Source organism: Acromyrmex echinatior, chromosome 11, assembly GCF_024713525.1.
Source record: "Acromyrmex echinatior isolate Ae372 chromosome 11, ASM2471352v2, whole genome shotgun sequence".
NCBI classification, from domain to species: domain Eukaryota; kingdom Metazoa; phylum Arthropoda; class Insecta; order Hymenoptera; family Formicidae; genus Acromyrmex; species Acromyrmex echinatior.
Window position 1 is genome coordinate 7,610,351 of NC_141862.1, and position 15,465 is coordinate 7,625,815.

General features: G+C 31.4%; 1 protein-coding gene and 2 long non-coding RNA genes across 4 annotated transcripts; 1 reads left to right on the top strand and 2 right to left on the bottom strand.

Annotated features, from left to right (window-relative positions):
* The first annotated feature begins 1,603 nt into the window (after positions 1-1,603).
* Positions 1,604-15,129, top strand: Cpr (Cytochrome P450 reductase). Its single transcript, XM_011055635.2, has 11 exons — positions 1,604-2,227; positions 7,946-8,148; positions 8,838-9,030; positions 9,363-9,512; positions 11,088-11,212; positions 11,439-11,627; positions 11,707-11,945; positions 12,055-12,386; positions 12,481-12,742; positions 12,820-13,048; positions 13,130-15,129. Exons 1-11 carry the CDS (start codon positions 2,216-2,218, stop codon positions 13,272-13,274), a joined length of 2,079 nt encoding a protein of 692 aa, XP_011053937.1. The 5' UTR covers positions 1,604-2,215; the 3' UTR covers positions 13,275-15,129.
* On the bottom strand, positions 2,406-6,626 carry LOC147908111 (uncharacterized). Its single transcript, XR_015546718.1, has 2 exons — positions 4,611-6,626; positions 2,406-4,507 (listed from the first exon to the last, which is right to left on the bottom strand). It is a non-coding gene; the product is annotated as an uncharacterized LOC147908111 (long non-coding RNA).
* On the bottom strand, positions 8,721-11,079 carry LOC147908112 (uncharacterized). 2 transcript variants are annotated; one of them, XR_015546716.1, is made up of 5 exons: positions 10,408-11,079; positions 9,818-10,077; positions 9,531-9,666; positions 9,156-9,286; positions 8,721-9,042 (listed from the first exon to the last, which is right to left on the bottom strand). It is a non-coding gene; the product is annotated as an uncharacterized LOC147908112 (long non-coding RNA). The 2 variants fall into 2 exon arrangements; XR_015546717.1 differs by lacking the exons at positions 9,531-9,666; positions 9,818-10,077 and having other exon boundaries at positions 9,156-9,290.
* Positions 15,130-15,465: the final 336 nt, after the last annotated feature.

Below are 15,465 nucleotides of genomic sequence, written 5' to 3' on the forward strand. Positions count from 1 at the left end.
CAATGGCAATATATATTAATTAATACACATTAGCGTATCCAACTGAATTCTTTATAAGAAAGTGATATTGGTTGCAATTAGGATCGAGGTGCCATTAAACGTTTGTGAGTGACGATTGATGACATCTATCTTTCTATGTAACGAAAATGTCCAGTTGACTGTATTATACGTTGATGATTCTTGACTCATGTCATTCATCGCAAAGACCTAGTATAGGCTTTTTATTCGAGTTTCCGTTTGAATTTGCATAGAGCTCGCACACATAAATGTTAATCAACTGTAGTATCAGTGAGAATAATCAGAATACAAGTCTATCTATAATATTTTCATAAATATAAATTCATCAATATAAAAACGACTGATTTTAATCCTCTACCAACAATGTTAAATTTTAAAGGCACAGTCGATTTTTTTATTGTGAATTCTGCTAAATAAATTTAAATCTGTAAAAAATATAGCTCAGCTTCTATGATAGAAGATTATTCAATTAAAACAAATTCAATTTGCTTACTATAAAGTCGCTTCTTTCATCAATTTTATAATATTTTTTAAAAGAAAATCTTGTTTTAAATATATAATGATTTTTTTCTAAAATTTGTAAGGTATATTTTTTTAAAAATTATTGTGAAAAAAAATATCTTTGTTAAAGACAACCATTACTTAAAAAGAAGAAAGTAAATTGAGCAATCATTTTTCTTATTGTTAGCGATAAAGAATATTTTTCTTATCGTACAGACGAAGGTGAAAATCTGACATTATCGGCAGAGACTTAAGATTGATGTTGGACAAATCATTTTCGTACATATACTATAGTGTGTGTTTTCTCTTGAGATACACTGGATGCAGCCTCGCATCGCAGTTGCGTGTAAATGCTACATTCAGCCACTAGAGTGGTATACACCATAGACATAGGATGCTTTCTCGCAAGGACACAATCAGACACAGAGAATCGTTTCATCCTTGGTTTAATGTAGGTAAACAAGAATGTAATAATTCACTGTGTTACACTGTGTCTGACTGTCTTTGCTGGAAAGCACCAATAAGAAATATAGACCGAACGTGTCCTCTGACGTGAAGATCAGGTAAAAAAGGACAGCAAGATATTTACACCTTACCCCCCCCCTGCCTTCAAACAAAGAGAAAGCTACACGGCATCCGTCCTTTTCTACCTAGTCTTCACGTTTCAAACTTCACGCTCGGTCTATTCTTAAGCCTATTCTACAATGTTTTTTCTCCTTTGCAACCGTTTTATTAACAATTGTATTTTTTGCTACGTATTTCTTGTTTCTTTCGAAGTTCATTAATTTTTATCTCGGGCGATATAAAACAAAAAACCAGATAAGAAGTAAAAAGATAAGATGTAAAAAATAACAAAAGGCAAGAAACAGGAAACAAAAAGCACATTGTAGAACAGGCTTTATTATACCGATTTGCAAACTTAGATTAGAAAATGCTTCGCTATTGGTTGACGTTATACGCTCTACCAATAGGAGAGCACGAGACATCATTACTTCAATCCAGATTAGCGCAAACTCGATTGGGTCGAAAACGCTATATGGCTATGATACCAGTGCACATCACAGTGTACACTATTTCATTATTAACCATTTTCAAATTTTAAATGTCACACTGGGCTCTACACCGTCCCTTTGAGTCAAAATCCCACTTCGTGCATAAAATTTGCACTACATCTTAACCACTACAGGAAACACAATGGTACACCGAATGAGTTTATCACCAGCCATGGAAAAACGATATACTGTCCGTGTGTTGCTAATGGACGATGCAGTCAAGAGAACATGTAATAGGGAAAGTGTTTTTCACGTGAGGGAGAGAAGATTCCTGAGCGATTAGGATTTTCAGATTTCGAATTTTGTTACTTGCATGAAGAAAAGTATTTTTCGGGCAGAGTATATACGCGTAGTATATACATATATAGTTACACCGAACGTTTGATTAGACGTCAGATGACTTGCTACTTTATTACAATATCTCATCGCAATCGTGACGGCTATAACTATTTATGACGCTTATATTGTATAAATATAATCGTGTCCCGCCAGTTCTCCGTAATCAAGTCTCTGCGCGTTTTCAGTTGCATACTGATCGTCGTCGTGGCAAGTTCGCGCGCGTAATCGCTTAAACGTTGCGCGATACCACGTGCACATCTCCTGCGAATTTTATTCCATGCTCCTTCGTGTGTACAACATACAACATGGATATATCGGTAAGGAAATCGAATAATCGTATCGTAAATATATCGCTTGTATAAGCGATGGGCACGAGAAGATATACGAGAAGATAAATTGTGAGGCCGTGGGAAATCTTTGTAGGAATTGTGAACTCTGAGCAGATCACGTATAGATCGCGACATGCTTTATCACGCTATTAAATTCACATGCAAATTATACTTATAATTTGAGTTATTTTCAATCATTTTTATAGATCGCTACTGTTCCTATTCAGTATGTTATTAATTCAAAACTACTAAAATTATAAAGTTAAAAACAAAAAAATAATTTAAATCGGACTCTCGAACTTAAAAATAATAAATAATACTGTTATTTAAAGAATAAATAAAAAAATAAAAATTGATAAAATAATAAATAACTGTTTGCGAACATAGAGATGTTTCAAAACGTTAACTTTTTTCAAAATTTCGTAATAAAGCTGCATATTATTTTGAAGTATTTTTTACATGAATTAATACTTATGCGCACTTATTTCCGCATTGACTTTCATTAGCCTTAATTTTATTGTTATTTATTATTATAAATTACTTCATTTAGCAAATGTATGTCAAGTATGTAAATGTATTAAATTTGATTAAAATTTAGTTTATTAAATATATATGTTGACAAGGACGTTATTTATTTTGATATACATGAATTTTAAAGTAATAAAACTCTATAAGGATTGGGTATTTATCATTGTTTCTTTGACAGTGCACGTTGAGACAATCTTTTAGACATATCTACGTTAAATAGAGTAAAAGATTTTTTAATGCTATAAGTTTTCTGTAAGTAAAATTGAAAAATGATTTTATTGAAATATCTAAAAATTAGATACTGCATTTTTAGATGTTTCAATAAAATCATTCTTTTTCCAAAAGTATACTCGGTTATTCTTCTCAAGCACAAAGAGAATAAATTTACTAAACGATATCTTATAACGGTAAAATTTTGCGCATATAGCAAAATGCAAATTATTGCAGATGTAACAAGTTTACATTTATTCTTTTTTGTACTCGCTATAAAAATTACTTGCAATAAATGCAAAATATTTATCAAATTGTTTGAATCAAATTTGATTGTTGATATAAACAGTAAATAAATTTGACAATTACATTTTGTAACTTTTTTGAGTTTATAGCAAATTTTTTTCTTTCTGTGAGTACTAACTTCTTGGACTATGATTAGTCCCGACGATGCGTTCCCCACAATGTCAATGTTATAACAAAGTCAATCACGCGTCGAGCCACTTAGCTATTCGATTTAATTTATGTACCACGAACCTGATTCATGTTTTCTTATGTTTATACTGAAAAAACATATCACGATCCTCATTTGTGATTTTTATGTTTGACCCGAATTTTTCATCACGATATTGTAGGTGAAAGAGTTATATAACTTATAAAATTTTATAATTTATAATTAATAAAAATTTATTATTTATAGTATTTTTAAGAATTTATAGAATTTATTTCATTTAATGATTTAATTTGAAGAAATAATTCAAATCTATTACAAAGTACATAAATGATAAATGATCCCGTTTGTCACATTGTAATTGACTACAATCACTCACGAACTAGAATTTTTCCACTGAACGAGCATTGCAAATGGCTTGTCATTCATAATGTGGTCAAATTCCCATCCAAATGAAATATGTTATTCTGTTTGAAATTCAATACGATTCAGTTACCATGTAAGTATCTACTTAGTTTGCATATGTGAAATCAGAGACACAAAAGATAATGTAGGAACTAATCAGATGCCTTATAACGAATTCGATTGGATATACTGAGTGTCCACTGATGCATATTAAAGACGTCGTACATAAATTGAAAGATATTCTCTAAAATGTTTGTAGTGGAATCTCATTTTGAAGAGTGAAAGTTAAACCAGCCTTGAAAAAGAGTGACATAATTTTCAGTTTTTTAAGAGTTTTCTCAGATTTCGCACTCTTCAGAGTGACAATTCATTCTAAAACTTTAAAAGAGTATATTTAATATAAAAATAAGTTAAATCACTACAGTTTATTGTGCATACAGTTTATTATTCAGTAAAATATTTTAAATTAAAAAATATTTGTATTTTATTTTTACATGCAGATGAATCGAAGCCATTACAATGGTTTTAATATGTACTTCAGAGTTCAGAATTCGTTATTAAACAATAGCAATTGTTTAATATTGAGTCATCGAATAATGCAATTCAAGCATCTAAGCGTCTCTTTCACTTTTCGGTTTTTCATGATTTGAATCAAACAAGTTGACATGTTTTGTCTGAAAAATAAATTGTTAATTAGATAAATTTAATCAAAGATAAACAGCGAAATTGGATGAATAAGGAGAGTGTTATTGACGTATATCATGAGTATATACAAACCTGAAAATTTTCCAGGTTAATTTTCCAGGTCGAAAATAATATTTTCTGATGAATATAGAGCCTGTTACTATTTGAAATTGTAGTAACAGATATAATATTTATAAGACATGATTGCCATAAATGATAAGTAATACATAATAATTGAAAACCAACGTTAAAAATAAGATTCATTTTCTAGTTTCATTTTCCAGCACATAGCTATTTTTAGTTTTTCTTTTTCAGCGATAAGTTATCTATAATTATTGGTTACTTGTATTCGAAAATTATACGTTGAATATTAAGTGTTTACAAAAAAGAATAGACAAACTCTTTATTAACTTTGCAAATGTCTGCTGCTTCTTAGAAAAAAGTTACGTAATTTTCCTTGATGTTACTCATTAATGCGAATACATTGCGCTCACAAATGCGATGTGCAATAAAAATCACACTTCTGACACGTCGTGAAAAAGCCATCTTTTGACACATTTTAATTCGATTTTGAATACAGGTTTTTTCATGGTTTCTTTACGTACACTAATGCATAAGTAACTTTTTTAAGAGTTATTTTCAGGAAATCATTTTTTAGAAATAAATAAAATGCATGGATAAAATATTTTTTTCGACATAATTTATTCACTTGCATAAAATAGAGAATATAATTTTATATTTTTGGATGAAAAAAATAATTTCGTTAAATTATCTAAAAATTTCGCTAGATACAGATCCGAAAATAATTTTGGTAGATTATTAAAATAATTATGTGGGAATCTCAAGATAAGTAATACTGTGATAAGTTATCAATTCTAATAACTCGAGAGTTTCAGCGTCATAAATTATTTTAATATGATCATGACCGATAAAATTATTTTCAGATCTGTATCTAATTAAAGGAATTAGATACAACTTTCACTTTTTCGCGATCATTCCGGAATCGTTTAATTATGTATTTTTCTTCACGGAAGTTGAAAATGATCGTAATAATGACGTTACTCAAGAAAAAAAAGATCAATTTATACACGCACATTGATACATTTATATAACTGAAATTAATAAAACATTGTTATATGATGAAATCATTGTGGAATCAGTTATGCTTCAATAATTTAAAAATTAATTTCAGAGTTCTTGATTCAACTGTTCGTTGATTCAACTCTGTTAATCCAACTCTCATGCAGTGATTTCGTAACGATGTGAATAAGGATTTCATTAACTTCATTTCAATGTATCAATCTTTTCTTGAGTACAGCGTCATTATTATAATAATTTTTGGTTTTCATTAATAATCATAAAAAAGTTATATTTTCAACAAAATCGTCCTTTCCGGCTGGCCACAAAAAGTTTACAGATATTTAACCAATAGCTTACCTGTGTTAAAACGATTAGCTTTCGGTAAACGCTTATAAAATACTAATATATTAATCAACAGATTATGAGTATTTAAAATTTGTAACGCCGAATATAAATATTGTCTATCGCAAATGAATTTTAAATACTCATAATTCGAAATGAAAATTTTTCATCAAAAAATTTTTAATTGAGAGCGTGCTTATATTTCTTTAAATCCTTGCAATATATAATGAAGATCTATGAATAAACTAAGTTGACTTAAATTATGTGACTTTTTCCTCATTTGGGACGATTTTTAGAAGTCATCGTGACACTTTTAGATGGTCAAGTAAATTGCGAACGGAATAAATCTAAGATAAAGCGACTAAAGCAGGCAAATAGATATGTAATAATACATGCAAGTATTAACATACATACAATAGAACATTGTTTCAAGCTCTTTCTATACGCCCGCACTCGGACAAATGTAAAATAATTTTATGCTTTCGCGATGAGCGCGGTAAGATCTAAAATCGTGGATCTAATGGATCTCACTTGTATTACATAAGCTGTTAAGCCCGCAATGACACAATAATTATGTAAGTTCTGATTTTTTGTGCATTTGCAGCGCGCTGTATAATAATAAGTGTTTTCCTTATGTCAGAATGACAAAATAATATCACGCTTTCAAGAGAACAAAATCTGCAGAACATGCAGAGTAATATCTACGAATGAAGCTTTATTATCGTTATCGACATAATCGCGATCCTGCATGCTGATAATGATATCTGTCGAATCTCAGGCGAATGACATACAGTATGTACAGAGTTCAGAGAATGTGATTCGAGATTCGGAATCATTCCACTGTTGATCGTCAACAACGTGAACTGGTCATTTTTCATATAATATAGTAATAAGTAAGTGACGAGTTAGTAAACGTCAGTTTAGTCGCCAGCACGGAAGTATCTCGATACTTTGCTTCTGAACGATTGTAATAATATTTTTCACGACGCAGAACTTTGTACTCAAGAACAATTCTCCTATTGAGTAAGTCATTCACTTTTCTTTGTTACTATAGAGCGACAAAAGTATCAAGTGCACTGCCCCGATAAGTATCCCTTTTCTAAAGCAATTAGTATTCGTGCGATTAACCTGTCACTCAAAAACATAATTTATTTCCAAACCGATAATAAGTATTTTCTCTGATTGAATTTTTATTAGTTCTACACGGATTTTTTTTACAAGACGCAATCGATTAACACAACTCAAATATGAAAATTTTGACGTTCGAAACAATGACTGACGGATGTCGATCATGAGCAAAAGCTTGTGAAAGGAAATTACTGTTTATCATGTATTTCATGAGACTTATTAGCATTAAGAATGAGGATTTGGAGGGGAAAAGGAAAAATTTGAATTACATAGAATTTTGAACGCGAACGACGTGCTGTAAATGTATTTCCATTTAAATACCATTTAAATAAATTCATCCGTAACTTGTGCAAAGTTGATCTTCTGACATTCAACTTTGATAAAAACGAGAGAATAAAAATCGAATTCTCTGCATCTACTTGGAGTGTGTGATAGATTTTTTCAGACATTTTAATCATTTTTATTATAATGAGTTCAAGAACTTTAATGATTTTTAAAATTTGTTAGCATGTCATATGTTTGTGGAATATAAACATTTTGAACTTTGGCTAGACTTCAGAGACTCTCTGATTATATTAAAGATAGGCGATATGCATATCGTTCATCCTTAGATTATCGTCATCAATTATTAGTTGCGCATCTAATATATTTAATTACATATTCTGCATTAATAATAAGAGATTATATTTGTTAATTACAATATGTTGTGAATTTTTCAAGAATGATAAGATAAATTGAAGTAGCGAATTTTTTTTTACTTTCATCGCAAACGACATAATTTTCGACAGATATGGGAGTCTCGTAGAGTTTATATCCGAGAAGTCGATTCTACCAAGATTAATCAATTAATAAGTTGGTTTGTGTTAAATCTCTGGTAGACTGTGGACGCATCGCAACCGAAGGCTATAAGAATGGCAGGATCAGCTCAGAGCGAAAGCGGGCCAGAAGCACATGATGAGTCATTTTTCAGCATTCTGGACATAGCACTGGTTGTTGGTCTCTTCTTAGCGGCAGCATGGTGGCTCTTGAAAAGAAAAAAGCGGGAAGAACTCACGCCAACAACAAAATCCTACTCTATCCAGTAATTATTTTTTTCCTTAAGTGCCTTAGATACATGATTATGTGATCAAATGTTTCCATAAAAGATGAATCTTGATAGATTCCAATGAAGTTATATTATCTGTTAAGTAGTTAAAATAATTTTCTCTGAAGGAAAAAATTTAGTTAAACCGAAATTAATAATATTAAGGATCGGTTTTACTAATGTAAGAGTAACTTTAATTTCGATTTAATTTAGGGGAAGTCCGAGAGATACTTGACCATATGGAAGAACTTCTCAAATTTCTCAAATTTCTCAAATTTCGTATCAAGTGGTTATCAAGCCGCCAATTATTTATCATATTTCGAGAAATGAAGTCAAAATGTCATGATCCATATATCGCATATATTTTTATAACTGCTTGGCCTGAAATATGAATGAATATTTGAAGTGATTCCGGAACTATTCCAGACTCCCCTACTCTTTATATTTTTTGGAATCTCACTTTAAAGAGTGATAATTGAGTCTTGAAAAAGAATGGCTCAGATTTCAATCTTTAAAAGTGAGATTTACTTTTTAGAATGAGATTCTGTAAAACGTTTTCAAGAGATGGCTTAAGGCTTACTATCTTTATTGTAAACTGTTCTTAAAAGAAATCCTTCTTAAACACACATCCAAGGATATCTGACATTGTAATACGCTACTGAACTATGATTCTTCAATCATTGCAGACCGACGTCATTCGCCGCGGTACCACCATCGGAGAATTCCTTTATCAAAAAACTGAAGTCGTCTGGGCGAAGTTTAGTCGTATTCTATGGTAGCCAAACAGGTACTGCTGAAGAATTCGCTGGTCGTCTCGCCAAAGAGGGTATCAGATACAAGATGAAAGGCATGGTGGCCGACCCCGAGGAATGCGACATGGTATATGAATCGCTACAGCAATTTATTACACAAATTTTTAAATTCATAGAAAAAAAAGAGCGGGAAAGAATCTTTTTTCGAAAGCGATTTAAATCACAAACATCTACGCACGAACATCTACGTACGAAGATCTTTATTCCAAGATGCACTTCTTGACCGATATTATCAAGCCAATTGAAAAATTCTTGTTATTAGTGTATACATTTCTGGCACGTGTAGAAATACACACTGATAATCTTGCTTTGTTGACCTCGACCTTTCTGCGAAAAACGATATATTATTTACGACGAAAACAATTAGCGTGAAATTAGAAATATTTTTCTTTTTTACAGGAGGAGTTGATACACTTGAAAACTATTCCAAACAGTTTGGCAGTGTTTTGTTTGGCCACATATGGAGAGGGCGATCCCACCGATAACGCGATGGAGTACATTGAGTGGCTCAAGAACGGTGACGGTGATCTCACAGGATTAAATTATGCGGTATGTATGCGTACATACGTGATCATTTCTGTATAACGAGCGGTACGTCACAATCGCTATCAATTAATCTAAATTACTTTATCCTTCAGCAGGCTGCGTGTATTGTTCAAGTATTCATTACAGTTTCCATAATACATGCAATGCTGATAATAATCTAATTAATAATATGATTTTTATATATATATATATATATATATATATATTATATATATATATTATATATATATATATATATAATAATAATTATAGTAATGATAATAATAATAATGATAATCCACACGCGGATATAACTCAAGGATACGAACGATTGCCTTCCTCTTCCTTATTTTTATTTCTATTTCTCTTTCTTTTTTTTACACTTTTCTTTTTCCGAGCTTTTTTCTTTGATTTTTTTTCTTTCGTACCTATCTTAGGCCGTGTTTCGATATACATCGTCAATAATATGACACTTGGATGGAGCTCAAAGTCTTTTTAGAACAAATTGATTGATTGATTGATTGATTGAGCGTTTATTTTAAATTCTGCAGAACAAATCCTCTAAGAATTTTAAATACAAGACAAAGCACTGAAGAAAAAAAAAAGAAAACATAAAAAGGAGTAGGAGATGTAATGGGCCTTCTACAATAAGCCATTAATCATAAATTAGAAATCAGAAATCAAAAATTGACTAATCACAGTCGTCAATTTTTAGACTTCTAATTTATAACTCAATACAAATAAAATAAGCTCTACGAATAAAAAAGAATAATGAAATAACAACAAATAATAAACAGAATTAAAGTCTGAGAGATGATGGAAAAAATTCATCGTGGCAATGAAATAAGGGTTTTATATATTAAACGAATTTATTGAGAAAACTTATAATTTCATTAATTATTCTAATGAATTTGCTCACTTTTGTAAAATCTATCTTCAGTTCGAGGCATATTCATATAGCGTCGTAATCGTGAAAAATAGTATTTGTTGTAGGATAACGTCAATGCGATGCTACAAACGCTTTGAAACGTTTTTTAATCAGTTTGTAAAATTCTTTCTTCTAATTGGTCCATCAACGCTTTAAAGTATTTGTAGCGAGACTTTGACCACAATCGATCCTAGTCACAATCGATTCTAGAATCATCTCACAGTGGTGCCCTCACGTTCCTCACGCCATTAAGTGTTGTGTAACATATGAGCGTCTAATAATATATAGTGTATGTACATACTATATAACACATTCAACGATCGTTTATGATACTGTATGATACTGGTGCTTAAAATCACAGTTTCTCTGGTAAAAAGTGAAAGTACCGCGTTATCACTCTCATTTGGATGTGAATACGTGATACTCTGCAAGTCATGAACATCGGAGTGTTATGCGCTGAATTCTTCCGTCTCGCTCTGCAGCACTGTCGCCAGGCCGGCGGTGTTACAGCATGGCGACGTGCTACAATATCGCGCATATCGCACGAGGTATCGAGAGATACGAGAGATATCGAGATTCAAAAGTCGATGAGAACTCGAATCGTTAGAAAACAAAATCTATGGTCACGTTTCAAATTGCACATCAATAAATATTATTATTATTTGTTTTAGGTATTCGGGCTGGGTAATAAAACCTATGAACACTATAATGAGATTGGAATATATGTGGATCACAGATTGGAGCAACTGGGTGCTACGCGCGTTTGCGAGTTGGGCCTTGGGGACGATGACGCAAAGTAGGTTCTCACGGAAATGTACTTCTTTTTTTCACATCCATTCTTTATTTTTACAATTTAAATAAAATACAATCAAAAAATTCAAAATAACAGTTAAAATAAAAAAATTAATATTTTTTAATTATAATATTAATTATTATTAAGACAAGTATATTTTATCATTCATTCTTAATTTCAATAATTTTTTAGAATTTCTTTTTTTTAATAATTAATTTTAATGTTACAGCATAGAGGATGACTTTATTACGTGGAAAGATAAATTTTGGCCGGCCGTCTGTGAGTTCTTTGGCATCGAAGGTGCTGGCGAGGATGTCAGTATTCGACAATACAAACTTACGGAACACGTAGATCTACCAGCCGATCGCATCTACACTGGAGAGCTCGCTCGGCTTCATTCCTTTGTGAATCAGAGACCGTAAGTTCTTATTTACTATAGAATTGCGTCAAATAATCTCGGTTTCCATATTTAGAATTTTTGATTTTTTTATCTATAGGCCGTATGATGCGAAAAACCCATTCTTGGCTCCTGTGAAAGTGAACCGCGAATTACATGGTCCAACATCCGACAGATCATGCATGCATATAGAATTCAACATCGAAGGCTCCAAAATGCGTTACGAGACAGGTGATCATTTGGCCGTCTATCCCGTGAACAACGCAGAGCTGGTAAACAAAATTGGTGAACAATGCGGCGCGAATTTGGATACTGTTTTCACCCTTACGAATACAGACGGTATTTATTTGCTTTCTCTCTTCTTAATTTTACTTGTTTTCTCCAATTTTTATGTGAGAATAATTTATGTGTTTGCATTTTTTAAAATAATCTACTATTCGCTTTACAGAAGAATCCTCAAAGAAGCATCCATTCCCTTGCCCTTGCAGCTATAGGACTGCTTTAACACATTACTTAGATATTACAAGTAATCCACGCACACACATTCTCAAGGAGTTAGCGGAATACGCGACCGATCCCGCAGATAAGGAGAAACTAAAACTGATGGCGTCGACCACCGCAGAGGGCAAAACTGCTTATCAACAATGGATAATTCAAGAGAATCGCAATATTGTGCATATTTTAGAGGATATTCCCAGCTTGAAGCCACCTCTAGATCATCTGTGCGAAATTTTGCCACGATTACAATGTCGATACTACTCAATATCTTCGTCTCCGAAGGTATCTCTTTTAATTAATTGTAAGAATAATTTAAGAAAAAGATTTTCTCTTTTAAAAAATATGACTTGTATAAAAATCATTCTTTCCATTTCAGCTTCATCCAACTTCGATCCATATTACGGCAGTAGTGGTGGAGTACAAAACTCCGATTGGCAGAATAAACAAGGGTGTAACGACCAATTGGTTGAAGGAGAAACATCCCTCCGATCCACCTTGTCTCGTCCCAATTTTTGTAAGGAAATCTCAGTTCCGCTTACCAACGCGCCTGAATATCCCCATCATCATGGTTGGTCCGGGAACTGGTTTAGCGCCATTCAGGGGCTTTATACAAGAACGAGCTTTTGCTAGGAAAGAAGGTAGCTTTCGCTTTCGATATCTCATAACATATTCTCCCCATCAGTAGAGTGTATCAATATTTAAATCTTAATTCCAGGTAAAGAGACAAGCGACACAATATTGTACTTTGGATGCAGAAAAAGCCAAGAGGATTATCTTTATCGTGAAGAATTAGAGCAGTATGTGAAGGACGGCACTTTAACATTGCACACCGCGTTCAGCCGGGAACAACCGCACAAAGTCTACGTCACACATTTACTTGAGAAGAACAAGGAGGAAATATGGCGTGTCATCGGTGAACAAAACGGACATATTTATGTTTGCGGGTTAGTTTAAAGAATCTATTATTATATATATAAAAAAAATTTATATTAAAATTTTTATATGTAAATGATGTATGTTCTTAGGGATGCAAGAAACATGGCTCGCGATGTGCACAATATATTGCTCAAAGTGGTGATGGAACGTGGCAATATGTCAGAACTTGATGCTGCAAATTATATCAAGAAGTTGGAGTCACAAAAACGATACTCTAGTGATGTTTGGAGTTGAGCTATATTAATTGTATCATAGAAAAATATACAGAAGAATTTTTTAAAGTGCGAGGGCCAGAGCTTGATGCTTGATTCATTAAAATAACGGAACGGTAGTATAATGACATTCAGTCAAATCGTATCTCATTTTCTCTATCTTCATTCGATAAGTTTTATTCCGTCATCATATCCTGCCGAATAGAATAATTATAGTTAAATTACATTCGATAGCCAGCATTATGTAAAGACAGAGCCTTTTTAAAATTTATACGAAGTATTTAAATATGTACGACTTATTTTCCATATTTTTGTTTTTTGTAGATAAAATAGAGAATTTAAAATAGAACATTTAAAATTAAATATTTAAATTAGTTATATATTTATGTCTGGTTTTCGAAAGAACTGGTTTTATTTAAATTTTTTTTGAAAGAAATGTAGAGAGACTCGATAACACGTGGGATTTTTTTGTCATATTTTTTGCACTGTTTACAATTTAAATAAATATATACATAATAATAAATATATACAAATTATTTCATATTTAGTAAAAGCATTCGTTAACTCATGGTCAGGAATTGTCCTTCGCTATTTCATAGTCTTGAAATGTATTTATCGAGTTTCTGTACATATTTACATTATTCGTATGTAGCATCTCTGCCTATCTCATCAAGAATGCTAATCAGTTATCCATCTACAATCATAAAATTATTTTATAACTAATTTTATTACAATTGTATAATAATTTTTGTCATATCTGTACAATTACTTAAATGAACTTTGATAATTTTTACATATATAAACAATAAGACGAGATAGATTAGCTCTGCTGATATTTTAACACTCTTAACGTATTGTCCAATAAAACATTATCAGATCTGGTCACCGTGATATAACAAATACTATCATTACGCAAATTGTACAAACAGTTCATTGAAATTCTGTTGTTTTTCATTATCATGCGCGATCGTTCGATCGCAATGCGCCAATCTAGTTAAATGTTACGTCTCACATCGAATATAATGTAATGAATATTTCTTTTTATAAGATCAGTATATACGTATAGACAATGTGAATAATTGTTATTATGGAAGAAGACTTTGTTAAGTTTGCTCTTGATACTAATTACATTTCCTAGAAGGATATCAATTGGATGCAATCGGATATCAATTGGTGATATTAGTCAGTTAAATAATAAAATCTTTTATGCGATATTTAGAGCACATTTATTCCAGTGTTCGAAATGACATTTTTAACTTAAGCTGGTGCGTGTGAACCAAAGCGATCTTTAGTAAAACTTAAGGCTAAGAAGACCTGTTACTAGTGAATATCAATTCGAGAATTCAATCCATCATAATTATATTGCAGCATATAGTATATATAAATCAAAATAATTATCACGTGTGCACTGGTTTCAATCAACATATTAAAATTATTAACTTAGATTTCTCTATTTAAGAGTCAAAAATGAATTATAATTGAGTTAATTATAAGAGAATCGATATTGATGCAACAATGTAACTATTATTAATAATGAAATTAAATAATACAACTGATATTATTATAGCAATTACAAATGAGATGATCATCGTTTATTTACGTAGCGTTTTTAATCGGTTTTAATCCGAGAATATAAAGGTATGCATGTAGCTCAGCTATGAGCGGTGAGTAATCGATTCTTAATTTAGGACTGTTTTAAGTAATATGTCTTAAGATGTTAATACGACTGTGATAGGTTTATGACATCTTCAAACTATACTTAAGATAGCCTTAAATATAAGAATCTATAATATCAACCTGTTGACAACGAATTATAACTAATTATATTTTTACACGATGCATACAGGGATGATGAATAAAAATCATGTTGATCAACATATGTAAAGCAATCAGGGGATCGATTGTATATTTTGAAACGAGATGAAAATGAAAAAACTGAGTAAATTCACTAGATGTTGACCAATGAAATTATAAAATTCGAGTAAATTGTTCACTTTTGTAATTTTTATCTTATTTTGAGATGCACAATCGATTCCAGATTATATATCATTTGCTGATTATATATCAGTGTAATTTTATTTGCATATCGAGAAATAATATTGTTACATTAATTTTTCACGAATATATCTGCACAAAATGCTTTTATAATTTTTTTTTTGTAAACAGAAAGTATAATTTCAGTTGAAAAATAATTGATTAAATTAAAAAATGAG